Genomic DNA, 26,362 nt, shown 5'->3' with positions numbered 1-26,362 from the left:
ATGTGCATCATTGATTAGGAAAGCTTTTATGGTTTTGAGAGTTGGTGCAAGAATTCAAGCTAGCAAAGCAAATAACAATTAATTGAGATAAAAGCCTTGGCTAAGGGTAAGCATTGGAAGTTCCATCATTATAGTTTTCTTCAATTGTGATAAGAGTTGATTATTGCTTCACTTAGTTAACACCCTAACAATGGAGGAAAGTCAAGTGAGAGCAACTAACTTGAGTCACAAGTCCTAGTCTCACCCTAGGGAAGTCTAGCTTTAGTACACTCCAAGTCAATTAGCAATTCTCAATTCATAATCTACAACTAATATCCACTATTCAAGTGTCTCCAATAACTCAACCCCTAAGCCAAGTGAGAGAAACCTACTCCATAGCTAAGAATTCAAAAGAAACTTGCAATGGAGGAAGTGAAAACCTAGAGAGAAGTTGGAGTTTCTCTCTCTAAAAACAAAATGTAACTAACTTCCTAAAATATCTAGAATTATGACTAATTGTCATAACACTCCTAATCCTTGGTCTTCTTAAGCTTTTCCCTCTAAAATCTGCTCCAAAATAGGGCCTGGGAACCCCTTGAAATCGTTGGGCACGTGTTTCATTTAAAAAATTATATACGCACATCGACGCATACGCGCACTGCACGCGTATGCGTCCTTGGGTCTTTTGCGATTTGCGCGTAGGCGTAAGGTGCGCGCGAGCGTCATAAGGAATATGGCCCAGCCAAATAGGCGCGCCGGCTCCTCGCTCGGCTCCACTGCGCTCTGGATGAGCGCATCCACGCGTATGCGCACGGTGCGCGTGCGCGTGCATGTCCAACTTCAATTCTTTAATTTGTTTCATGCTCCTTCCATTCATGCATACTTCCTTCATTCCTCTTGGCCATTTTTGTCCTATAACTTCTGAAATCACTTAACAAACGGATCAAGGAATCTAATGGTAATAGAGGAGGATTACAATATCTCAATTTTGATGCGAAAGAAGCATATTTTCATCTATGAGGTAAAATGGGAAAGAGACACGAAGTTATGCAGTTTTATATGAATAAGTGTGGAAGATCATTGATAAAACCCTTAGATTCTATGCATGATAAACCCTAAAAAGGGGTTTATCAACCTCCCCACACTTAAAGTATAGCATGTCCTCATGCTAAGGGAAAGCAAAAGATCAAAGGACTACAAGGGCGTAGGGATCATGTAATGCAATCTACCTACATGAATGCACTAAGGTGTATGCTACTATCTACTTGGCCAAGAGCAATCCAATCTTCCTAGAATACACATATAAATGCACATAGGGCACGATGATGGTCAATGTATGAACTCTACCAATTCTAGTCATTGAAGTGAAATATGCATAGCTTGCATGAAGAACGCTCGCGAGAGCCGAGAACAAGGAGTTGAGCTTCGAACCCCTCACCGAAAGTATTTGCACTATATTCGCTCGGTGTATAGGGTTGATCACTCAATCCTCCCCTACTTCATGCTTTTTCAAAACTCACCGGAAGTATTTGCACTATATTCCATGCATGCATACAAGTATCATGAGGTCTTTTCTTTAGGTTGTAATGGGGCTAGGGTCAAGGTAGGGATGCATATTTGGTCAAGTGAGCTTGAGATTTGAATCTTTGATGAGCTTAAACTTCTCACCTAACCTATGTTCTCCTATATAATTTTAAGGCTAACCTAACTACCCATTCTCTTCACTTTTCAACATACTCATGCATTTTCTTGTCATTTCATAACACTTATGCATTGATTCTTATTGACTTTATTTTGGGGCATTTTGTCCCCTTTTTATTTCTTTCTTTTTCCTTTCCTTGCTTTTCTATTTTTTTTTTCTTTTCTTTTCCATAATATTTCTCTTTTCTTTTCTTTTGTTTCTTTCAAAAAATTTTTTTTTTCAAACTATATACAAGAACATCTATGCATAAGGCCTACATATTTAATCAATACATGAGCATGTACCCAATTCCCAATATTTACAACAAAAATACAAAATTATCCTTTTTCTCAACCAATGTCCCAAAATTTCTCACACTTGAATGTTACACACACTAGCCTAAGCTAATCAAAGATCCAAATTAAGGACTTTTATTGTTTTCCGCTTTAAGGCTTGTAATGTGCTAAAATGATGAACAAAGTGGGTTAAGCATAGGCTCAAATTGGCTAACAATGAAAGATAAAAGGCAAGGCTATTTGGGTAAGTGAGTTAAATGAAACGATGGCCTCAATCATATAAATGCATGAGTACAAGGAATAATGGACATATAGAATTAAACAAATCAAAGATCACAATTGCACACAAGAAGGGAAAATAAGTGGTTATAAGATGTAACCACACCATTAGGTTCAAAACTCACTTGCTTGTGTTCTTAGCTTAAAATCCATGCTCCAAATTACATTCTTTAAACAAGCTAAGCATCAAAAGATTTTCAAATTTCAAAATTGGTAGGGTCGCTCTAAAATTCTAGTTTTCTAGGAGAGAAGTTATTGCTCTAACCAAGTGGATTTATTAAGAGATAACTAACATGCAAAGGATGCCAAAAATGAGAACCTAACATGCAATCTATCCTAATTAGCAAAGGTGATTCAAAATTTATTCGAGTGTTACCTATAAAGACCGGTCGGCCGACTGACCTCCCCACACTTACAAGTTGGCACGGTCCTCCGTGCCTTGAGTGAGACGCAGCGGTTGATCGGCTTCCGAGTGTCCATCCTCTTCGTCATTATCGCTTTCCTCATTATTGGTATCGGTGGATGTGGAAATTTCTGGTTCTTCCATAGGTGGGGCTAGGCAACCTAGAAGCTTCTTGACAAAAGCGTAACGGCGTTGGTTACGCCGCTCATAACGGTCAAGCTTCTTGTGGAGTTCCTCTATGCGTTGCATGAATGACTTTGGTGGTGTAGATGAGGTAGAGGGTATGCTCATGGGGACGGATAGGTGTGGCTCTTCGGTGTTCGCCGAAGGGTAAAGGTATCTCCCACTGGGAACAACATCGCCATCCGCCGGGATCATGGCCCTTCTATCCTTGGTCTCCCGGGGAACACCGGCTGTGGCGACTAAGTTGGTCACTAGAGCGGGAAAAGGTAGGTTCCCCTTAGCGTGGATGCGGCCCATAGATTGGCGGATGAGACGGGGAATATGCACTGGTCTCTGGTGCGCGGAAATCGTGACAGTTCATTCCTTGGTAACGGCACTGAAAACTTAATACGCATGTTCATAATCTTAGTTCTTTGTCACAACTTTGCACAACTAACCAACAAGTACACTGGGTCGTCCAAGTAATAAACCTTACGTGAGTAAGGGTCGATCCCACGGAGATTGTCGGCTTGAAGCAAGCTATGGTCACCTTGTAAATCTCAGTCAGGCGAATTTAATTGATTATGGTGAATTGATAATTAAAATATAAATAAAACGTAAAATAAAGATAGCGATACTTATGTAATTCATTGGTGAGAATTTCAGATAAGCGTATAGAGATGCGTTCATTCCTCCTGAACCTCTGCTTTCCTGCTATCTTCATCCAATCATTCATACTTCTTTCTATGGCAAGCTGTATGTTAGGCATCACCGTTGTCAATGGCTACATCCTGTTCTCTCAGTAAAAATGGTCCAATGCACTGTCACTGCATGGCTAATCATCTGTCGGTTCTTGATCATACTGGAATAGGATCCATTGATCCTTTTGCATCTGTCACTACGCCCAGCACTCGCGAGTTTGAAGCTCGTCGCAGCCATCCCTTTCCAGATCCTACTCGGAATACCATAGACAAGGTTTAGACTTTTTGGATCTCAAGAATGGCCGTCCAAGGATTCTAACTTATACTACGAAGGCTCTGATTAAGGAATCCTAGAGATACTCATTCAATCTAAGGTAGAACGGAAGTGGTTGTCAGGCACGCATTCATAGGTTGGAAATGATGATGACTGTCACGATCATCACATTCATATTGAGGTGCGAATGAATATCTTAGAATCGGAATAAGCTTGAATTGAATAGAAAAATGACAGTACTTTGTATTAATTGATGAGGAACAGCAGAGCTCCACACCTTAATCTATGGTGTGTAGAAACTCTACCGTTGAAAATACATAAAAGGTCCAGGCATAGCCGAATGACCAGCTTCCCAAGGAGGGTTCAATCATCAAAACATGATCAAAAGATGTAAATACAATAGTAAAAGGTCCTATTTATACTAAACTAGTTACTAGGGTTTACAGAAATGAGTAAATGATGCAGAAATCCACTTCTGAGGCCCACTTGGTGTGTGCTTTAGCTGAGCATTGAGTTTTACATGTGTAGAGGCTTCTCTTGGAGTTGAACGCCAGTTTGTAACCTGTTTCTGGCATTTAACTCCACTTTGCAACCTGTTTCTGGCGTTTAACTCCAAAATGCAGCATGGAACTGGCGTTGAACGCCAATTTGCGTCGTCTAAACTCGGGCAAAGTATGGACTATTATATATTGCTAGAAAGCCCTGGATGTTTACTTTCCAACGTAATTGAGAGCGCGCCATTTGGAGTTATGTAGCTCCAGAAAATTGACTTTGAGTGCAGGGAGGTCAGAATCCAACAGCATCTGCAGTCCTTCTTCAACCTCTGAATCTGATTTTTGCTCAAGTCCCTCAATTTCAGCCAGAAATTACCTGAAATCACAGAAAAACACACAAACTCATAGTAAAGTCCAGAAATGTGATTTTTATTTAAAAACTAATAAAAATATACTAAAAACTAACTAAATCATACTGAAAACTATGTAAAAACAATGCCAAAAAGCGTATAAATTATCCGCTCATCACAACACCAAACTTAAATTGTTGCTTGTCCCCAAGCAACTGAAAATCAAATAGGATAAAAAGAAGAGAATATACTATAAACTCCAAAATATCAATGAAACTTAGCTCCAATCAGATGAGTGGGACTAGTAGCTTTTTGCCTCTTGAATAGTTTTGGCATCTCACTTTATCCATTGAAGTTCAGAATGATTGGCATCTATAGGAACTCAGAATTCAGATAGTGTTATTGATTCTCCTAGTACAGTATGTTAATTCTTGAACACAGCTACTTTATGAGTCTTGGCCGTGGCCCTAAGCACTTTGTTTTCCAGTATTACCACCGGATACATAAATGCCACAGACACATAACTGGGTGAACCTTTTCAGATTGTGACTCAGCTTTGCTAAAGTCCCCAATTAGAGGTGTCCAGGGTTCTTAAGCACACTCTTTTTTTGCTTTGGACTTCGACTTTAACCGCTCAGTCTCAAGTTTTCACTTGACACCTTCACGCCACAAGCACATGGTTAGGGACAGCTTGGTTTAGCCGCTTAGGCTAGGATTTTATTCCTTTAAGCGCTCCTATCCACTGATGCTCAAAGCCTTGGATCCTTTTTATTACCCTTGCCTTTTGGTTTTAATGGCTATTGGCTTTTTGCTCTTGCCTTTTGGTTTAAAGAGCTTTTGGCTTTTTCTGCTTGCTTTTTTTTCTTTTCTTTCTTTTTTTTTGCTATTTTTTTCTCTTTTTTTTTCTGCAAGCTTTTGTATTTACTGCTTTTTCTTGCTTGAAGAATCATTTTTATGATTTTTCAGATGATCAAATAACATTTCTCATTTTCATCATTCTTTCAAGATCCAACATATTTAACATTCATAAACAACAATATCAAAAGACATATGCAATGTTCAAGCATTCATTCAGAAAACAAAAAGTATTGTCACCACATCAAAATAATTAAAATAATTTCAAGGATGAATTCGAAATCATGTACTTCTTGTTCTTTTGTTTTTAGAACATTTTTCATTTAAGAAAGGAGATGGATTCATAGGACATTCATAACTTTAAGGCATAGACACTTAGACACTAGTGATCATATAGTAAAGACACAAACATAAATAAAACATAAAGCTCAAAAATCGAAAAACAGTAAAATAAATAGACAAGGAGATAAAGGAATGAGTCCACCTTAGTGAGGGTGGCGTCTTCCTCTTCTTAAAGAACCAATGGTGCTTTTGAGCTCCTCTATGTCTCTTCCTTGCCTTTGTTGCTCCTTCCTCATAGCTCTTTGATCTTCTCTAATCTCATGGAGGATGATGGAGTTCTCTTGGTGCTCCACCCTTAGTTGTCCCATGTTGGAACTTAATTCTCCTAGGGAGGTGTTGATTTGCTCCCAATAGTTTTGTGGAGGAAAGTGCATCCCCTGAGGCATCTTAGGGATTTCATGGTGAGGAATTTCCTCATACTCTTGTTGAGGTCCATGATCTCTTGTTTGCTCCATCCTTTTCTTAGTGATGGGCTTGTCCTCTACAATGAGGATGTCTCCCTCTATGTCAATCCCAGCCGAATTGCATAGGTGGCAAATGAGGTGAGGAAAGGCTAACCTTGCTCAAGTGGAGGACTTGTCAGCCACCTTGTAAAGTTCTTGAGGTATAATCTCATGAACTTCCACCTCCTCTCCAATCATGATACTATGGATCATGATGGCCTGGTCTATAGTAACTTCAGACCGGTTATTAGTAGGAATGATTGAGCGTTGAATGAACTCTAGCCATCCCCTAGCCACTGGTTTGAGGTCATGCCTTCTTACTTGAACCAGCTTACCACTTGAGTCAATTTTCCATTGAGCTCCTTCCTCACATATGTCTATGAGGACTTGGTCCAACCTTTGATCAAAGTTGACCCTTCTTGTGTAGGGGCGTTGGTGCACGAAATTGTGATCTTAGGAAACGGCGCCAGAAACTCTGTACGCACGTCTTAATAAATCGTTTTTCATTTACAACTTCGATACAACTAACCAGCAAGTGCACTGGGTCGTCCAAGTAATAAACCTTACGTGAGTAAGGGTCGATCCCACGGAGATTGTTGGTATGAAGCAAGCTATGGTCACCTTGTAAATCTCAGTCAGGCGGATATAAAATAGTTATGGAGTTTTCGAACATAAATAATAAATAGATAGAAAATAAGGATAGAGACACTTATGTATATCATTGGTGAGAATTTCAGATAAATGTATAGAGATGCTTTCGTTCCTCTGAACCTCTGCTTTTCTGCTGTCTTCATCCAATCAATCTTACTCCTTTCCATGGCTGGCTTTATGTAAGGACATCACCGTTGTCAATGGCTACTTTTAATCCTCTCTGAAAAATGGTCCGATGCGCTGTCACTGCATGGCTAATCGTCTGGAGGCATCACCCTTGTCAATGGCTGCATCCCATCCTCTTGTGAAAATGGTCCAAATGCTCTGTCACAGCACGGCTAATCATCTGAGGTTCTCGATCATACTGGAATAGGATTCACCCTCCTTTGGCGTCTGTCACTACGCCCAGCACTCGCGAGTTTGAAGTTCGTCACAGTCATTCAATCCCAGAGTCCTACTCGGAATACCACAGACAAGGTTTAGACTTTCCGGACTCTCATGAATGCCGTCATCAATCTAGCTTATACCACGAAGATTCTGATTAAGAGATCCAAGAGATACTCATTCAATCTAAGGTGGAACGGAAGTGGTTGTCAGGCACGCGTTCGTGGGGGAATGATGATGATTGTCACGTTCATCACATTCAGGTTGAAGTGCAAATGAATATCTTAGAAGCGGAATAAGTTGAATTGAATAGAAAAATAGTAGTACTTTGCATTAATCTTTGAGGAACAGCAGAGCTCCACACCTTAATCTATGGAGTGCAAAAACTCTACCGTATGAAAATACATAAGTGATAATGATCCAGGCATGGCCGAATGGCCAGCCCCCATGAAAGTCTAAGATAGCATAAAACTGATCAAAGATCCCTAATACAATAGTAAAAAGTCCTATTTATAATAAACTAGTTACTAGGGTTTACAGAAGTAAGTAATTGATGCATAAATCCACTTCCGGGGCCCACTTGGTGTGTGCTTGGGCTGAGCTTGAATGTTACACATGTAGAGGTCAATCTTGGAGTTGAACGCCAGTTTGTAACGTATTTTTGGCATTCAACTCTGGCTTGTGACGTGTTTCTGGCGTTTAACTCCAGACAGCAGCGTTGAACGCCCTTTTACGTCATCTAAACTCGGCCAAAGTATGAACTATTATATATTGGTACAAAGCCCTGGATGTCTACATTCCAACAAAATTGGAAGCGCGCCATTTTGAGTTCTGTAGCTCCAGAAAATCCACTTTGAGTGCAGGGAGGTCAGAATCCAACAGCATCAGCAGTCCTTCTTCAACCTCTGAATATGATTTTTGCTCAAGTCCTTCAATTTCAGCCAAAAAATACCTGAAATCACAGAAAAACACACAAACTCATAGTAAAGTCCAGAAATGTGAATTTAACATAAAAACTAAAAAAAACATCCCTAAAAGTAACTAGATCCTACTAAAAATATACTAAAAACAATGCCAAAAAGCGTATAAATTATCCGCTCATCACAACACCAAACTTAAATTGTTGCTTGTCCCCAAGCAACTGAAAATCAAATAGGATAAAAAGAAGAGAATATACTATAAATTCCAAACTATCAATGAAACATAGCTCCAATCAGATGAGCGGGACTTGTAGCTTTTTGCCTCTTGAATAGTTTTGGCATTTCACTTTATCCATTGAAGTTCAGAATGATTGGCATCTATAGGAACTCAGAGTTCAGATAGTGTTATTGATTCTCCTAGTTCAGTATAATGATTCTTGAACACATCTATTTTATGAGTCTTGGCCGTGGCCCTAAGCACTTTGTTTTCCGGTATTACCACCGAAGACATAAATGCCACAGACACATAATTGGGTGAACCTTTTCAGATTGTGACTCAGCTTTGCTAAAGTCCCCAATTAGAGGTGTCCAAGGTTCTTAAGCACACTCTTCTTTTGCTTTGGACCTTGACTTTAACCGCTCAGTCTCAAGTTTTCACTTGACACCTTCACGCCACAAGCACATCGTTAGGGACAGCTTGGTTTAGCCGCTTAGGCCAGGATTTTATTCCTTTAGGCCCTCCTATCCACTGATGCTCAAAGCCTTGGGATCCTTTTTATTTACCCTTGCCTTTTGGTTTTAAGGGTTATTGGCTTTTTGCTCTTGCCTCTTGGTTTTAAGAGCTTTTGGCTTTTTCTGCATGCTTTTTCTCTTTTTTTTTCTCTTTCGCTATTTTTTTTCTGCAAGCTTTGTTCTTTGCTGCTTTTTCTTGCTTCAAGAATCATTTTTATGATTTTTCAGATTATCAAATAACATGTCTCCTTATCATCATTCTTTCAAGAGCCAACATATTTAACATTCTTAAACAACAACTTCAAAAGACATATGCATTGTTCAAGCATTCATTCAGAAAACAAGAAGCATTGTCACCACATCAATATAATTAAACTAAGTTCAAGGATAAATTCGAAACTCATGTACTTCTTGTTCTTTTGAATTAAAACAGTTTTTCATTTAAGAGAGGTGATGGATTCATAGGACATTCATAACTTTAAGACAAAGTTACTAAATACTAATGATCATGTAATAAGACACAAACATGGATAAGCACTTAACATTAAGAAAACGAAAAATAGAAAATAAGAACAAGGAATGAGTCCACCTTAGTGATGGTAGCGTTTCCTTCTTGAGAAACCAATGATGTCCTTGAGCTCTTCTATGTCTCTTCCTTGTCTTTGTTACTCCTCCCTCATTGCTTTTTGATCTTCTCTTATTTCATGAAGGATGATGGAGTGCTCTTGATGTTCCACCCTTAATTGTCCCATGTTGGAACTTAATTCTCCTAGGGAGGTGTTGATTTGCTCCAATAGTTTTCTGGAGGAAAATGTATTTGAGGCATCTCTGGGATCTCATGGTGATGAGCTTCATGTGTTTCTTGAGATCCATGAATAGGCTCTCTTGCTTGCTCCATCCTTTTCTTAGTGATGGGCTTCTCTTCCTCAATGGGAATGTCTCCTTCTATTAAAGCTCTAGCTGAGTAACATAGATGGCAAATAAGATGAGGAAAAGCTAGCCTTGCCCCAGGAGAGGGCTTTTCGGCTATTTTGTAGAATTCAAGGGAGATGACTTCATGAACTTATACTTCCTCTCCAATCATGATGCTATGAATCATGATGGCCCGATCCACAGTAACTTCAGATCGGTTGCTAGTGGGGATGATGGAGCGTTGGATGAATTCCAACCATCCTCTAGCCACAGGCTTGAGGTCCAGTCTTCTTAATTGAACCGGCTTGCCTTTGGAGTTAATCTTCCATTGAGCTCCTTCCACACATATGTCCATGAGGACTTGGTCCAACCTTTGATTAAAGTTGACCTTTCTAGTGTAGGGGCGTGCATCTCCTTGCATCATAGGAAAGTTAAACGCCAACCTCACATTTTCCAGACTAAAATCTAAGTATTTCCCCCGAACCATATAATTCTTTGGGTTTGGGTTCTTACTTTGATCATGGTTCCTAGTGATCCATGCATTGGCATAGAACTCTTGAACCATTAGGATGCCGACTTGTTGGATGGGGTTTGTTAGAACTTCCCAACCTCTTCTTTGGATTTCATGTCGGATCTCCGGATACTCATTCTTCTTGAGCTTGAAAGGGACCTCCGGGATCACCTTCTTCTTGGCCACAACATCATAGAAGTGGTCTTGATGAGCTTTGGAGATGAATCTTTCCATCTCCCATGACTCAGAGGTGGAAGCTTTTGTCTTCCCTTTCCCTTTTCTAGAGGATTCTCCGGTCTTGGGTGCCATCAATGGTAATGGAAAAACAAAAAGCTTATGCTTTTACCATACCAAACTTAGAATATTGCTCGCCCTCGAGCAAGAGAAGAAAGAATAGATGAAGAAGAAGAAGAAAATATGGAGGAGAGGGGGGGAGGGGTGTATTCGGCCAAGAAGAGGAAGAGAGGGTTGTGTTGTGTGAAAATGAAGAAGAATGAAGGGCTTTATATAGGGAAGAGAGGGGGGGGTAAGGTTCGGCCATAAGGGTGGGAAATTGATTTTGAATTTTGAAGGTAGGTGGGGTTTATGAGGTAGGTTTATGGGGAAGAGTGGATGGATGTGAGTGGTGAAGTGGTTATAGGAAAGAGAGATTGAGGTGATTGGTGAAGAGTTTTGGGGAAGAGTGTTTACGGGATTGTGTGAAAGAGGGGTGAGAAGAAGTGAGTGGAGGTAGGTGGGGATCCTGTGGGGTCCACAGATCCTGAGGTGTTCAAGGATTTACAACCTGACACCAAATTAGGCATGCAAAATGCCCTTGCACACAACTCTGGGCGTTCAGCGCCAGATTGGTGCTTGTTCTGGGCGTTGAACGCCCATTTGTTGCCCATTTCTGGCGTTGAACGCCAAAACCATGCTTGTTCTGGGCGTTCAGCACCAGCTCTTCTCCAGGGTGCAATTCTGGCATTCAAACGCGCAGATGCTGCCCATTTTGGGCGTTCAGCGCCAGAACCATGCTCTGTTCTGGCGTTGAACGCCAGCCAGATGCTTCTTACTGGCGTTTAAACGCCAGTAAGGTCTTCCTCCAGGGTGTGATTTTTCTTCTGCTATTTTTGATTCCGTTTTCAATTTTTATATTTATTTTGTGACTCCACATGATCATAAACCTAATAAAACATGAAAGAACAAGAAAAATAAAATTAGATAAATAAAAATTGGGTTGCCTCCCAACAAGCGCTTCTTTAATGTCAATAGCTTGACAGTGGGCTCTCATGGAGCCTCACAGATGTTCAGAGCATTGTTGAGACTTCCCAACACCAAACTTAGAGTTTGACTGTGGGGGCTCTGGTTGACTCTGTTTTGAGAGAAGCTTACTGTAACTCTTTTCCATGTTTACAGAAAGGTAACCTTGAGTTGTAAACACAAGGGAGTCCTCATTCAATTGAAGGACTAATTCACCTCTGTCAACATCAATCACAGCTCTTGCTGTGGCTAAGAAAGGTCTTCCAAGGATGATGGATTCATCCTCATCCTTCCCAGTATCAAGGATTATGAAATCAGTAGGGATGTAAAGGCCTTCAACCTTTACTAACACGTCCTCTACTTGTCCATAAGCCTATTTTCTTGAATTGTCTGCCATCTCTAATGAGATTTTAGTAGCTTGCACCCCAAAGATTCCCAGTTTCTCTATTACAGAGAGGGGCATGAGGTTATCCCTGAACCAAGGTCACACATAGCCTTTTCAAAGATCATGTTGCCTATGGTACAAGGTATTATGAACTTTCCAGGATCCTGTTTCTTCTGAGGCAATGTCAGTTGATCCAGATCACGTAGTTCATTGGTGAACAAGGGAGGTTCATCTTCCCAAGTCTCAATACCAAATAATTTGGCATTCAGCTTCATGATTGCACCAAGGTACTTGGTAACTTGCTCTTCAGTAACATCCTCATTCTCTTCAGAAGATGAATACTCGTCAGAGCTCATGACGGGCATAAGGAGGTTCAATGGAATCTCTATGGTCTCTAGATGAGTCTCAGATTCCTTTGGTTCCTCAAAGGGAAACTCCTTATTGATCACTGGACGTCCCAGGAGGTCTTCCTCACTGGGATTTACGTCCTCCCCTTCCTCTCCAGGTTCGGCCGTGTTGACCATGTCAATGGCCTTGCACTCTCCTTTTGGATTTTCTTCTGAATTGCTTGGGAGAGTACTAGGAGGGATTTCAGTGATCCTTTTACTCAGCTGGCCCACTTGTGCCTCCAAATTTCTAATGGAGGACCTTGTTTCATTCATGAAACTTACAGTGGCCTTAGATAGATCAGAGACTAAGTTTGCTAAATTAGAGGTATTTTGTTCAGAGTTCTCTGTCTGTTGCTGAGTGGATGATGGAAAAGGTTTACTATTGTTAAACCTATTTCTTCCACCATTATTAAAGCCTTGTTGAGGCTTTTGTTGATCCTTCCATGAGAGATTTGGGTGATTTCTCCATGAGGGGTTATAGGTATTTCCATAAGGTTCACCCATGTAATTCACCTCTGCTATTGCAGGGTTTTCAGGATCATAAGCTTCTTCTTCAGAAGATGCCTCTTGAGTACTGTTGGATGCAGCTTGCATTCCATTCAGACTCTGAGAAATCATATTGACTTGCTGAGTCAATATTTTATTCTGAGCCAATATGGCATTCAGAGTATCAATTTCAAGAACTCCCTTCTTCATAGGCGTCCCATTACTCACAGGATTCCTCTCAGAAGTGTACATGAACTGGTTATTAGCAACCATGTCAATGAGTTCTTGAGCTTCTGCAGGCATTTTCTTTAGGTGAATGGATCCACCTGTAGAAGTATCTAATGACATCTTAGCTAATTCAGACAGACCATCATAGAATATATCCAAGATGGTCCATTCTGAAAGCATGTCAAAAGGACATTTTTTGGTCAGTCCTTTGTATCTCTCCCAAGCTTTATAGAGGGATTCACCTTCTTTCTGTCTGAAGGTCTGAACATCCACTCTAAGCTTACTCAGCTTTTGAGGAGGAAAGAACTTGGCTAAGAAAGCCTTGACCAGCTTATCCCAAGAGTTCAGGCTATCCTTAGGTTGAGAGTCCAAGCATACTCTAGCTCTGTCTCTTACAGCAAAAGGGAAAAGCATGAGCCTGTAGACTTCAGGGTCTACTCCATTAGTCTTAACAGTATCACATATCTGCAAGAATTCAGTTAAGAACTAAAAAGGATCTTCAGATGGAAGTCCATGAAACTTGCAGTTCTGCTTCATCAGAGAAACTAATTGAGGTTTCAGCTCAAAATTGTTTGCTCCAATGGCAGGAATGGAGATGCTTCTTCAATGTAAATTGGAATCAGGTGCAGTAAAGTCACCAAGCATCCTCCTTGCATTATTATTATTTTCGGCTGCCATCTCCTCTTCTTGTTCGAAAATTTCTGAAAGGTGCTTGCTGGATTATTGTAATTTAGCTTCTCTTAGTTTCCTTTTCAGATTCTTTTTAGGTTCTGGATCTGCTTCAACAAGAATGTTCTTGTCTTTGCTCCTGCTCATATGAAAAAGAGGGACAGAAAAATAATAATAATAGGGGTCCTTTTTACCACAGTATAGAGGTCCCTGTGTGAGTAGAAAAAAAGAAGAAGAAAAGATTCGAACACAGATGGAAGAGGGGGTTCGAATTTGGGTGAGATGAAGTGTTAGTAGATGAATAAATAAATAGAAGGAGATAAGAGAGAGAGAGAATTTTCGAAAATAATTTTTGAAAAAGAGTTAGTGATTTTCGAAAATAGTTTTTGAAAAAGGTTAGTAATTTTCGAGAATTAAAATCAAAAATTAAAATAATTAGTTAATTAAAAAGAAATTTTGAAAAAGAGGGAAGATATTTTCGAAAATTAGAGAGAGAGGGAGTTAGTTAGGTAGTTTTGAAAAAGATAAGAAACAAACAAAAAGTTAGTTAATTAGTTGAAACAAATTTGAAAATCAATTTTGAAAAGATAAGAAGATAAGAAGTTAAAAAGGATATTTTAAAATCAAATTTTTGAAAAAGATAAGATAAAGAGATATTTTTGAAAAGATATGATTGAAATTGGTTTTGAAAAGATTTGATTTTTAAAATCACAATTAATGACTTGATTCACAAGAAATCACAAGATATGATTCTAGAACTCAAAGTTTGAATCTTTCTTAACAAGCAAGTAACAAACTTGAAATTTTTGAATCAAAACATTAATTGATGATGTTATTTTTGAAAATTAGGAGATAACGATAAGAAAAATATTTTTGAAAAATATTTTTAAAATTTTCGAAAATAAATAAGAAAAATGAAAAAGATTTGATTTTTGAAAAAGATTTTGAAAAAGATAAGATTTTTAAATTGAAAATTTGATTTGACTCATAAAAACAACTAGATTTTAAAAAGTTTTAAAAAAGTCAACTCAAATTTTCGAAATTTATGAGTGAAAAAGGGAAAGATATTTTTTTGATTTTTTGAATTTTTATGATGAAAGAGAAAAACATGAAAATGATGCAATGCATGAAAATTTTTAGATCAAAACAATGAATGCATGCAAGAATGCTATGAATGTCAAGATGAACACCAAGAACACTTTGAAGATCATGATGAACATCAAGAACTTATTTTTGAAAAATTTTTGATGCAAAGAAAACATGCAAGACACCAAACTTAAAAATTTTTCATGTATAGACACTATGAATGCAAGAATGCATATGAAAAACAAGAAAAGACACAAAACATGAAAATATCAAGATCAAACAAGAAGACTTACCAAGAACAACTTGAAGATCATGAAGAACACTATGAATGCATGAATTTTTCGAAAAATGCAAGATGAATATGCAATTGACACCAAATTTTCAACTTGACTCAAGACTCAAACAAGAAACATGAAATATTTTTTATTTTTATGATTTTTTTTTTCGAAAACAAAGGAGAAGTTTATGAAAGATTTTTTTTTGAAAAGTTTTTTGAAAACAAAATAGGAAGAAAATTACCCAATTTGAGCAACACGATGAACCGTCAGTTGTCCAAACTCGAACAATCCCCGACAACGGCGCCAAAAACTTGGTGCACGAAATTGTGATCTCAGGCAACGGCGCCAGAAACTCTGTACGTACATCTTAATAAATCGTTTTTCATTCACAACTTCGATACAACTAACCAGCAAGTGCACTAGGTCATCCAAGCAATAAACCTTACGTGAGTAAGGGTCGATCCCACGGAGATTGTTGGTATGAAGCAAGCTATGGTCACCTTGTAAATCTCAGTCAGGCAGATATAAAATAGTTATGGAGTTTTCGAACATAAATAATAAATAGATAGAAAATAAGGATAGAGACACTTATGTATATCATTGGTGAGAATTTCAGATAAGTGTATAGAGATGCTTTCGTTCCTCTGAACCTCTGCTTTCCTGCTGTCTTCATCCAATCAATCTTACTCCTTTCCATGGCTGGCTTTATGTAAGGACATCACCGTTGTCAATGGCTACTTTTAATCCTCTCTGAAAAATGGTCCGATGCGCTGTCACTGCATGGCTAATCGTCTGGAGGCATCACCCTTGTCAATGGCTGCATCCCATCCTCTTGTGAAAATGGTCCAAATGCTCTGTCACAGCACGGCTAATCATCTGAGGTTCTCGATCATACTGGAATAGGATTCACCCTCCTTTGGCGTCTGTCACTACGCCCAGCACTCGCGAGTTTGAAGTTCGTCACAGTCATTCAATCCCAGAGTCCTACTCGGAATACCACAGACAAGGTTTAGACTTTCCGGACTCTCATGAATGCCGCCATCAATCTAGCTTATACCACGAAGATTCTGATTAAGAGATCCAAGAGAAACTCATTCAATCTAAGGTGGAACGGAAGTGGTTGTCAGGCACGCGTTCGTGGGAGAATGATGATGATTGTCACGTTCATCACATTCAGGTTGAAGTGCGAATGAATATCTTAGAAGCGGAATAAGTTGAATTGAATAGAAAAATAGTAGTACTTTGCATTAATCTTTGAGGAACAGCAGAGCTCCACACCTTAATCTATGGAGTGCAGAAACTCTACCATATGAAAATACATAAGTGATAATGGTCTAGGCAGCCCCCATGAAAGTCTAAGATAGCATAAAACTGATCAAAGATCCCTAATACAATAGTAAAAAGTCCTATTTATAATAAACTAGTTACTAGGGTTTACAGAAGTAAGTAATTGATGCATAAATCCACTTCCGGGGCCCACTTGGTGTGTGCTTGGGCTGAGCTTGAATGTTACACGTGTAGGGGTCAATCTTGGAGTTGAACGCCAGTTTGTAACGTATTTCTGGCGTTCAACTCTGGCTTGTGACGTGTTTCTGGCGTTTAACTCCAGACAGCAGCGTAGAACTGGCGTTCAACGCCCTTTTATATCATCTAAATGCGGCCAAAGAATGGACTATTATATATTGCTGAAAAGCTTTGGATGTCTAATTTCCAACGCAATTGGAAGCGCGCCATTTTGAGTTCTGCAGCTTCAGAAAATCCACTTTGAGTGCAAGGAGGTCAGAATCCAACAGCATCAGCAGTCCTTCTTCAACCTCTGAATCTGATTTTTGCTCAAGTCCATCAATTTCAGCCAGAAAATACCTGAAATTACAGAAAAACACACAAACTCATAGTAAAGTCTAGAAATGTGAATTTAACATAAAAACTAATAAAACATCCCTAAAAGTAACTAGATCCTACTAAAAACATACTAAAAACAATGCCAAGAAGCGTATAAATTATCCGCTCATCAGGTGTGCGTTCTCTTCGATCATTGGCAAGTTGAACGCCAGCCTTACATTTTCCGGACTGAAATCCAAGTATTTCCCCCGAACCATGGTAAGCCAATGCTTCGGATTCGGGTTCACACTTTGATCATGGTTCCTAGTGATCCATGTGTTTGCATAGAACTCTTGAACCATTAAGATCCTGATTTGTTAAATGGGGTTGGTGAGAACTTCCCAACCTCTTCTTTGAATCTCATGTAGGATCTCCGGATACTCATTCATTTTGATCTTGAAAGGAACCTCAGGGATCACTTTCTTCTTGGCCACAACTTCATAGAAGTGGTCTTAATGGACCTTTGAGATGAATCTCTCCATCTCCCATGACCCAGAGGTGGAAGCAATTGCCTTCCCTTTCCTCTTTCTAGAGGTTTCTCTGGCCTTAGGTGCCATATATGGTTATGGAAAAATAAAAAGCTATGCTTTTACCATACCAAACTTAAAATGTTTACTCGTCCCCGAGCAAAAGAAAAAAGAAAGTAGTAGTAGAAGAAGAATAATGGAGGAGAGGGAGAGGGGTGTGTATTCGGCCAAGGGAAGAAGAAAGGGTTGTGTTGTGTGAAAATGAAGAAGGAAAGAGGGGTTTATATAGGGGTGGGATGGGAGTTAGGGTTCGGCCATTAGGGTTGGGTTTGGGAGGGAAAATAGTTTGAATTTTGAAGGTAGGTGGGGTTTATGGGGAAGAGAGGATGGATGTGAGTGGTGAAGAGGTGATGGGAAAGAGTGATTGAAGTGATTGGTGAAGGGTATTTGGGGAAGAGAATTATGAAAAAGAGTGAAGAGGAGAGAAGAAGTGGTGGGGATCCTGTGGGGTCAAGGACTTAACATCCCTGCTCCAATTAGGCGTGTAAAACGCCCTTGCTGTGTAATCTTGGCATTTAACGCCAGACTGCTGCTTGTTTCTGGCATTAAACGCCCAAATGTATCCTGTTTCTGGCGTTTAACGCCAGACAGATGCTTGTTTCTGGCGTTAAACACCCAAATGTAGCCTGTTTCTGGCGTTTAACACCAGACAGATGCTTGTTTCTGACGTTTAAACGCCAGACTGCTCTCCTCCAGGGTGTGCTATTTTCAATGCTATTTTTCATTATATTTTTTTATTTTTCAGTAGTTTTTGTGACTCCACATGATCATCAACCTAATAAAACACGAAATAACACAAGGAAAATAAAATAGATATAATTAAATAACATTGGGTTGCCTTCCAACAAGCACTTCTTTAATGTCAATAGCTTGACAGTGAGCTCTCATGGAGCCTCACAGATGTTCAGAGCATTGTTGGGACCTCCCAACATCAAATTTCGAGTTTAAATGTGGGGTTTCAACACCAAACTTAGAGTTTGGTCGTGGCCTCCCAACACCAAACTTAGAGTTTGACTGTGGGGCTTTGGTTGACTCTGCAGTGAAAGAAGCTTTTCATGCTTCCTCTCCATGGTTACAGAAGGAGATCCTTGAGTTTTAAACACAAGGTTGTCCTCATTCAGTTGAAGGGCCAACTCTCCTCTGTCCACATCAATCACAGCACTTGCCGTGGCTAGGAAGGGTCTTCCAAGGATGATGGATTCATCCTCATCCTTCCCAGTGTCTAGGATTATAAAATCAGCAGGGATGTAAAGGCCTCCAACCTTTACTAACACGTCCTCTACTTGTCCATAAGCTTGTTTTCTTGAGTTGTCTGCCATTTCTAATGAGATTCTAGCAGCTTGCACCTCAAAGATCCCAAGTTTCTCCATTACAAAGAGTGGCATTAAGTTTATTCCTGACCCCAGGTCACACAGAGCCTTCTCAAAAGTCATGGTGCCTATGGTACAGGGTATTAAGAATTCACCAGGATCCTGTTTCTTTTGAGGTAATTTCTGCCTGTCCAATGCATTCAGTTCATTGGTGAGCAAGGGAGATTCATCTTCCCAAGTCTCATTACCAAATAATTTGGCATTCAGCTTCATGATTGCACCAAGGTACTTAGCAACGTGCTCTTCAGTAATTTCTTCATCCTCTTCAGAGGAAGAATACTCATCAGAGCTCATGAAGGGCAGAAGGAGGTTCAATAGAATCTCTATGGTCTCTAGATGAGCCTCAGATTCCTTTGGTTTGTCAAAGGGGAACTCCTTATTGGTCATTGAACGTCCCAGGAGGTCTTCCTCACTTGGATTCATGTCCTTCTCTTCCCTTGTTGGTTCGGCCATGATGGTCAAATCAATGGCCTTGCACTCTCTCTTTGGATTCTCTTCTGTATTGCTTGGGAGAGTACTAGGAATAGTTTCAGTGACTCTTTTTCTCAGCTGGCCCACTTGTGCCTCTAAATTTCTAATGGAGGACCTTGTTTCATTCATGAAACTCACAGTGGCCTTAGATAGATCAGAGACTATATTTGCTAAGCTAGATGGATTTTGCTCAGAATTCTCTGTCTGTTGCTGAGTGGATGATGGAAAAGGCTTGCTATTGCTAAACCTGTTTCTTCCACCATTATTAAAGCCTTGTTGAGGCTTTTGTTGATCCTTCCATGAGAAATTTGGATGATTTCTCCATGAGGGATTATAGGTGTTTCCATAGGGTTCACCCATGTAATTCACCTCTGCTATTGCAGGGTTCTCAGGATCATAAGCTTCTTCTTCAGAAGAGGCCTCTTTAGTACTGTTGGATGATTCCTTCAATCCATTCAGACTCTGAGAGATCATATTGACTTGCTGAGTCAATATTTTATTCTAAGCCAATATGGAATTCAGAGTATCAATTTCAAGAACTTCCTTCCTCTGAGGCGTCCCATTACTCACAGGATTCCTTTCAGAAGTGTACATGAACTGGTTATTTGCAACCATGTCAATGAGTTCTTGAGCTTCTGCAGGCATTTTCTTTAGGTGAATGGATCCATCTGCAAAATGGTCTAATGACATCTTTGATAATTCAGACAGACCATCATAGAATATATCCAGGATGGTCCATTCTGAAAGCATGTCAGAAGGACACTTTTTGGTCAGTTCCTTGTATCTCTCCCAAGCTTCATAGAGGGATTCACCTTCCTTCCATCTGAAGGTTTGAACATCCACTCTAAGCTTGCTAAGCTTTTGAGGAGGAAAGAACTTGGCTAAGAAAGCTGTGACCAGCTTATCCCAAGAGTTCAGGCTGTCTTTAGGTTGAGAGTCCAACCATATTCTAGCTCTGTCTCTTACAGCGAATGGGAAAAGTATAAGCCTGTAGACCTCGAGATCAACCCCATTGGTCTTAACAGTATCACAGATCTGCAAGAATTCAGTTAAGAACTGAAAAGGATATTCTAATGGAAGTCCATGAAACTTGCAGTTCTGTTGCATCAGAGAAACTAATTGAGGCTTTAGCTCAAAATTGTTTGCTCCAATGGCAGGGATTGAGATGCTTCTTCCATGTAAATTGGAATTTGGTGCAGTAAAGTCACCAAGCATCTTCCTTGCATTGTTATTATTTTCGGCCATGTCTCCTTCTTTTTCGAAAATTTCTGTCAGATTTTCTCCAGAGAGTTGTGCTTTAGCTTCCCTTAGCTTCCTCTTCAGAGTCCTTTCAGGTTCAGGGTCAGCTTCAACAAGAATGTTTTTATCCTTGTTCCTGCTCATATGAAAAAGAAGAAAACAAAAAAGAAAATATGGAGTTCTCTATGTCACAGTATAGAGATTCCTTATGTAAGTATAAGAAGAGAATAATGGAGGAAGAAAAAGATAAGAATCCAAACACACTACAAGAAAACACGTCTTTTGCCACGCTTTTAAAGCGTGCCGAAAAGCTGAAAAAAGCGTGGCGATAGCTTTTCGCCACGCTTTTTGAGCTACCGCCACGCTTTTGAAGGGGTGACCTATCAAAGGGTGGCGGTTGCTCTATCGCCACGCTTTTTGCAGCCTATTGCCACGCTTTTTGTTTGCCACGCTTTTTTACAAACAGCCACTTGGAAAAGCGTGGCTGTAGGTGGAGATACGGCCACGCTTTTAAAGCGTGGCGATAAGTGGAGATACGGCCATGCTTTTAAAGCGTGGCGACAGGTGGAGATATGGCCACGCTTTTAAAGCGTGGTGACAGGTGGAGATACGACCACGCTCCATATCAAAATATACAGCCACGCTTTAAAAGCGTGGCGAAAGCCTTGTTAAATTAAAAAAAAAAATTCTTTTCGTTACTTGATCTTCATTGCTACACAATATAAATTTTCAATCCTTTTTTATTACCAAACCTACAAATATAGTATGCAATTTTTATTACAAGACAAATCAAACAATAATTAGTGAGATATATAATTTACTATAATTGTTTTATACATTAAAAAACTATTACTCAAATACAAAATAAATCTCGAGTTCAGATTCCAAAACTAAAAACCGAAGAAAAATACAAAAACAATACAAGTTAGAACTGCTCATAATATATCAAATTACACTAATAGAGATGATCATCAACCTAAATACTTAGTAAAAGATCAAAATCAACCTAAAACTGCTCCACTTTGTGCATTAAGGGTTCAAGTTATCCATTCCAATACTAGCCTACAGCAAAATATCAAGAACAAATTGAACCAACAAAAACGATATATATAAAAATATTATAAGAAATAATCTAATTTATGCATGTATTAACAATTCCAAATTAAACCAGGTTCACATTCTACTATAAAAATTCATCAGCATTGTTATGCTAATAGGAATAAAAATTCCAAACACCTTGCACATCTATTTATCTTTATTATTACAAAATATCATATCCACTTTTTAAACACTGATTATGCAATTACCTGAATTAGAACTTGTCTCAGAGCCAAGGTGCCATCAGCTAGAATCCCAATCTCACTTTGCAAGTTATGCAACCATTGCTTGAATAAAGAGGAATCAATAGCATTCCTGCAATGGAAAACAACAAAAACCAAACCAAACCACCACAACTGAGACATGTTTTTTATATAGCATGATAACAAGAAGAAACTGTGTGCCTATCAATTCTCTTTTGCCATTACATCTTATAGGGACTTGTCAAAACCTAGCATCTAATTGAACAAAACCTCCAATATCTAATTTTAGTAGCTGTCAAAACCTGCATGGTGTGAAAGAGGAAGAAAAGAATGCCTAAATCCATCTTTTAATATAATTATTCAGCACATTCCCTTCCTAAACAAACACACTGAACTTTCAACACATATCTCACCCTGAAATCAAAACAAGAACAAAATGTTAAAGAGTGTCATTATAATGTGTAACCTGAGTTTCTTCATTATTATTCACTTAAGAGAAATTTGACCTTGTTATATACTATGTCCAAGAGAGCAAGGCTAACAGCTTTATCTACATCAGCATCAGCAACACCTTAGCAATCTAAGCATCCCCCAAGGCTGAAATATAACACAAGAAAATATACAAATTAGAATGGAGCAAGTAATCTACTGAGGATTTGGGGGGCGGCTGTTAGCAGCAGCAACACGGGATCCCCATTCTAACAACTCTTTGCTGGTGTCATCCTTGTGCGCAAATACTTCTATAAAACATAGTGAATCTTTCTGTGCTCCTGTTGCTGTTGCAATTGCTTCTGTTAGATCTTCCTCTGTCCGTACCTACACTCCAAGCATTTTAAATAGTAACTCCAGTTAATGATAATGCTCGTAATGACTGTAAGATCACAGTAACACAGGATTGTTTGAGTTTAAGCTAACCTTGGCAATCCAGCATTTGCCTTCTCCATTATGGATGGCTTCCACAAAGCGAGTGTAATCCCAGTTCTTGATCACGTTGTACGGGCCATCATGAATCTCAACTTCAATTGTATAACCTCCGTTGTTAATGAGGAAGATAATGCTCCTTTGTCCACTGCGGATCATTGTTGAAATATCCTGTGCTGTAACCTGATAAATAAGGAATACCTTAAGTCCCTGTGTGCTTCAAGCATCAAATTGATGTTCTGGTTTACTTATACTGTGTTCAAAATGCAAGTCTTGAACTAGACGTAATTATTACAACCACAGTAGTCAATTCAAAGTAAGCTAATTTCAATAATAGTAGTATAGTAACAGAGTAACTCAATGCAAGGTCTGACATATATAAGAATACGTCTAGGAAAAAACAAAACATAAAGAAGACAAAAGAAGACAAAAATCCCTTCTACGGCCAACGAAAATTACATCATTCCTACATCTAGTTCAGGTTTCAGTCACATACTTCCCTGGCCTGCTAGCAAAATTCCAAATTTCCAATCGAAAAAACATCAAACAAGGGCAGAGGAATACAACAGAGTAGTACCAAAAGGAAGCTGATTTAGTGAAGAAAACAAATAGAAAAGAAAAGAGGAATACAGAACTTAAAAAAAGAATCACGGGTACAAACATGTAACCATAGGTGCAAACACACAAAACAACAACAAAATATTCTATAAACAAGGTTATCATATTAAAGAACCCCCAAAAAATTGGCTCATGAATGCATTTATAAGCAGATGGAATTCAAAATTTCCAGAGGCTTGAACTCATAAACAAACCGTCCTTTATTTCATGGTTATTTTTCAATTCCCGTTCCCCACCAAAACCTCCCCCAAATTGTGCACAACACTAAAAAAACCCCTAAAATTTTCAAATGCACTGCCGGCGCGAATCGAAACATGAAAGAAAGAGGAGAAGAACCTGAAACAACGCAACGAAGCAACTATTCCTTCAACAAGGGCAAGACCGACATCGACAACGAGCAAGAGACGCAGAAAACAGTTGCCGCCTCCGAGCTCCGACACCGAGCAAGAGAGGCGGAAAGCCATTGGTGCTGACGCTGACGGTAAGGATGCTGGTAACGGCGATGAGGAGACGAGGCGGAGAGGGAGCGGCACAATCACTAACTTGGCTAGCATTGGCTGAAATTAAAAATAAGAACTGAGAACAAAAATATGAAAAGAAATTTAAACTATAACAAACTTAACATTAACAGATTTCTTCAGCACCTGCTGTTGTTGAACCATCTTTCTGGAATGCAGGCTTTAGCTTTGCTAGATCCATCAAAGTTGAGTTAGGCCGGATACCATCATCAGCTGAAACTATAATTTGCTTCTCCTCTCCGGTTTTTGGATCCACAATCTACAGAAAAAACCATTAATAGTTTAGTACAATAGTACTATAACATTTCAAAATCTGCAATGAAACTTACATTGGAAGTTGGCACTTACCTTGGTAGAAACTGGTATAATTTCATCTTTGAATTTACCAGATTCTCAAAGGCCAATGCAGACGGATTCTTCTACTTGTCCCTACATACAAGCCCTTTATTTTCGTTTCCCATTCAAGATCAGATTCAGATTTAGAAGGATGCAAAACATGAAATTAAATCTAAGTAATCAAACAATGACGCATTTAGTTCAAGTAATTGGAATTTAGAAGCATGGAGAAGTGGGTGCTTACTGGGATATGGTAAAGAACAAAAAAAAGAAAGGATGTGAAGATAGGAGCAACCACTTACCATACCACTTGGCGAGTTCATCATTGGCAGGAGTGACAGCAGCAGCAGCTTTCTTTGAAGGAGGAGGTGGTGCTGCCTTCTTCTTACCAAAGAGAGCCAGTGGAGAGTATAAGTACTCAAAACTCGAAAGAATTCCTTTCTTACCACTGAGAAAGATAAGAGAGGGAAAAACAAACCTTGCCTTTCAGTATCACGACATTGAAATTGCTGCCTGTCCTCCTCAAAGGAAGCAGTAAAGCTGATCATGTTACACCAAATCAAAACCGTCCAAATCCATAATTTGATAAAGAACAAATAAATCTCTAAAATAGATCAAAATTTGCACAATTAAAATCAGAACCAAATAAGGATAACAAATCAGCAATAATCAGAACATGTTTCAATTAAAATTAGAATAAATAAAAAACAAACAAGGAGAACAAAGCAACAATAATCAGAACATGTTTTAATTAAATTCAGAACAAATCAGACCCAAACTTAGAGAACAAATTCAGAAAAAATCACACCACAAAATCTTCTCAACAATATGAAGAAAAATTCTGGTCTTGATCAGCTTCCAGATGGTGTTTGTGTTAGGGAAAAATCTGAAAAGGAAAAGACAATGAAATATTGAAACTTTTGGGAAATCTATCTATCTCATTATAGCATATTTTTCAACTTAGTTCACAACATTTATATTGTTAGCTTCTAAAATAGTTTCATTTGCTTCAAATATTATAGCATAGTATGCACTCTATGTCAAAGTAAAATTTCAATAGCTACACGCTGGATAAAACTAAGTTCAATCAGCACACTGTAGCGATGTTCCATTCCGTCATTACTACACATGTTAAATCACGATTTTGGGATTTCAATGAAAGAAATATGCAAGAAAGCAACAAACGTTTGCAGAGAAGAAACGGTACCAGATGAAGAGGAGGCGGTGGAGATGGTGGAGGTGGGGCCCGCACCAGCGAATGAGGTCATCGAATGAGAGGTGATTGGGAATGGTGAGAATGAAGACAAGAGAAGAGCGAGAGCTAGGGCTTGGGATCGAGGAATGAGAGGAGCTCCGGAACAAGTGGAGAACCCCTCTTCGCTCCCTGAATTTAGGGCTCGAATCTTCATCGTTCTCGGAGAATATGGATTCAGGGTCCAGAGGCTGCTCCGAGTCGACCGAGTGAACTCGGAGGAAGACACCACCAGAGAGACTTGCGACGGAGGGCTTGCGATGGACGGTGTGCGACGAGGGAGTCACCACCAGAGAGAATCACCGCCGAAGTAGCAGCGATGGATGGAGTGCCGGAAGAGAGAGTGATGACGGAGGCATCGCGAGCCCCGGCGATGTTCTTCGGAGGGCTGGGGTTCTTTGTGGAGTGTTGGGGTGAGGACTGGGGTTCTTCGAAGCTTTTAGTGTTCTGGCCTTCTGGGTTCTTTGAAGAGAAAGGGGGTTTTGAATGATGAAGAAGATAAGCAGCGTTTTGAATGAGGAAGTAAAACGGAGCGTTTTATTTTGTACGAGGACCTTTTGGCCACGCTTCAAAAGCGTGGCCAAAAGAGTGGTAAGAAACGGCCACGCTTTTAAAACGTCACTATAGCAAAACTCTGTCGCCACGCTTTTAAAATGTCCCTGTTTCTATCTATGGCCACGTTTTTGAAGCGTGGCAGAAAAAAAACGTCGCCATATCTCAGCTCAATTGCCACCCTTACAAAAGCGTGGCCATAGAACCCTTTCGCCATGCTTTTGAAGCGTGGCAAAAAAAAAGTGGC

The 26,362-nt window shown here is 39.4% G+C and overlaps 1 protein-coding gene and 2 non-coding genes across 3 annotated transcripts; 2 read left to right on the top strand and 1 right to left on the bottom strand.

Moving 5' to 3' along the window:
* Window positions 1-13,270: 13,270 nt before the first annotated feature.
* On the top strand, window positions 13,271-13,378 carry LOC148577771 (small nucleolar RNA R71). The gene has a single exon (XR_015904670.1). It is a non-coding gene; the product is annotated as a small nucleolar RNA R71 (small nucleolar RNA).
* Window positions 13,379-20,122: 6,744 nt separating this feature from the next.
* Window positions 20,123-20,230, top strand: LOC148577770 (small nucleolar RNA R71). Its single transcript, XR_015903444.1, has one exon. It is a non-coding gene; the product is annotated as a small nucleolar RNA R71 (small nucleolar RNA).
* A 2,258-nt stretch (window positions 20,231-22,488) lies between these two features.
* Window positions 22,489-23,023, bottom strand: LOC148577769 (pyruvate decarboxylase 2-like). The gene is made up of 2 exons (XM_088503337.1): window positions 22,834-23,023; window positions 22,489-22,734 (listed from the first exon to the last, which is right to left on the bottom strand). The coding sequence occupies exons 1-2, from the start codon at window positions 22,996-22,998 to the stop codon at window positions 22,564-22,566; spliced, it is 336 nt and encodes a 111-aa protein (XP_088359463.1). The 5' UTR covers window positions 22,999-23,023; the 3' UTR covers window positions 22,489-22,563.
* Between the last annotated feature and the right edge of the window lie 3,339 nt (window positions 23,024-26,362).

Source organism: Arachis ipaensis, chromosome B1 (assembly GCF_059453495.1).
Source record: "Arachis ipaensis isolate K30076 ecotype BB chromosome B1, ASM5945349v1, whole genome shotgun sequence".
Taxonomy (NCBI): domain Eukaryota; kingdom Viridiplantae; phylum Streptophyta; class Magnoliopsida; order Fabales; family Fabaceae; genus Arachis; species Arachis ipaensis.
This window is presented reverse-complemented; position numbering and strand designations above follow the sequence as displayed.

Excerpts from the sequence above, each read along its gene's own strand:
- LOC148577769 (XM_088503337.1), bottom strand. The coding sequence starts at position 22,998 with ATGATCCGCAGTGGACAAAGGAGCATTATCTTCCTCATTAACAACGGA. Across the intron at positions 22,735-22,833 it reads GCAAATGCTGGATTGCCAAG|GTACGGACAGAGGAAGATCT; the intron begins GTTAGCTTAAAC and ends CTTGGAGTGTAG.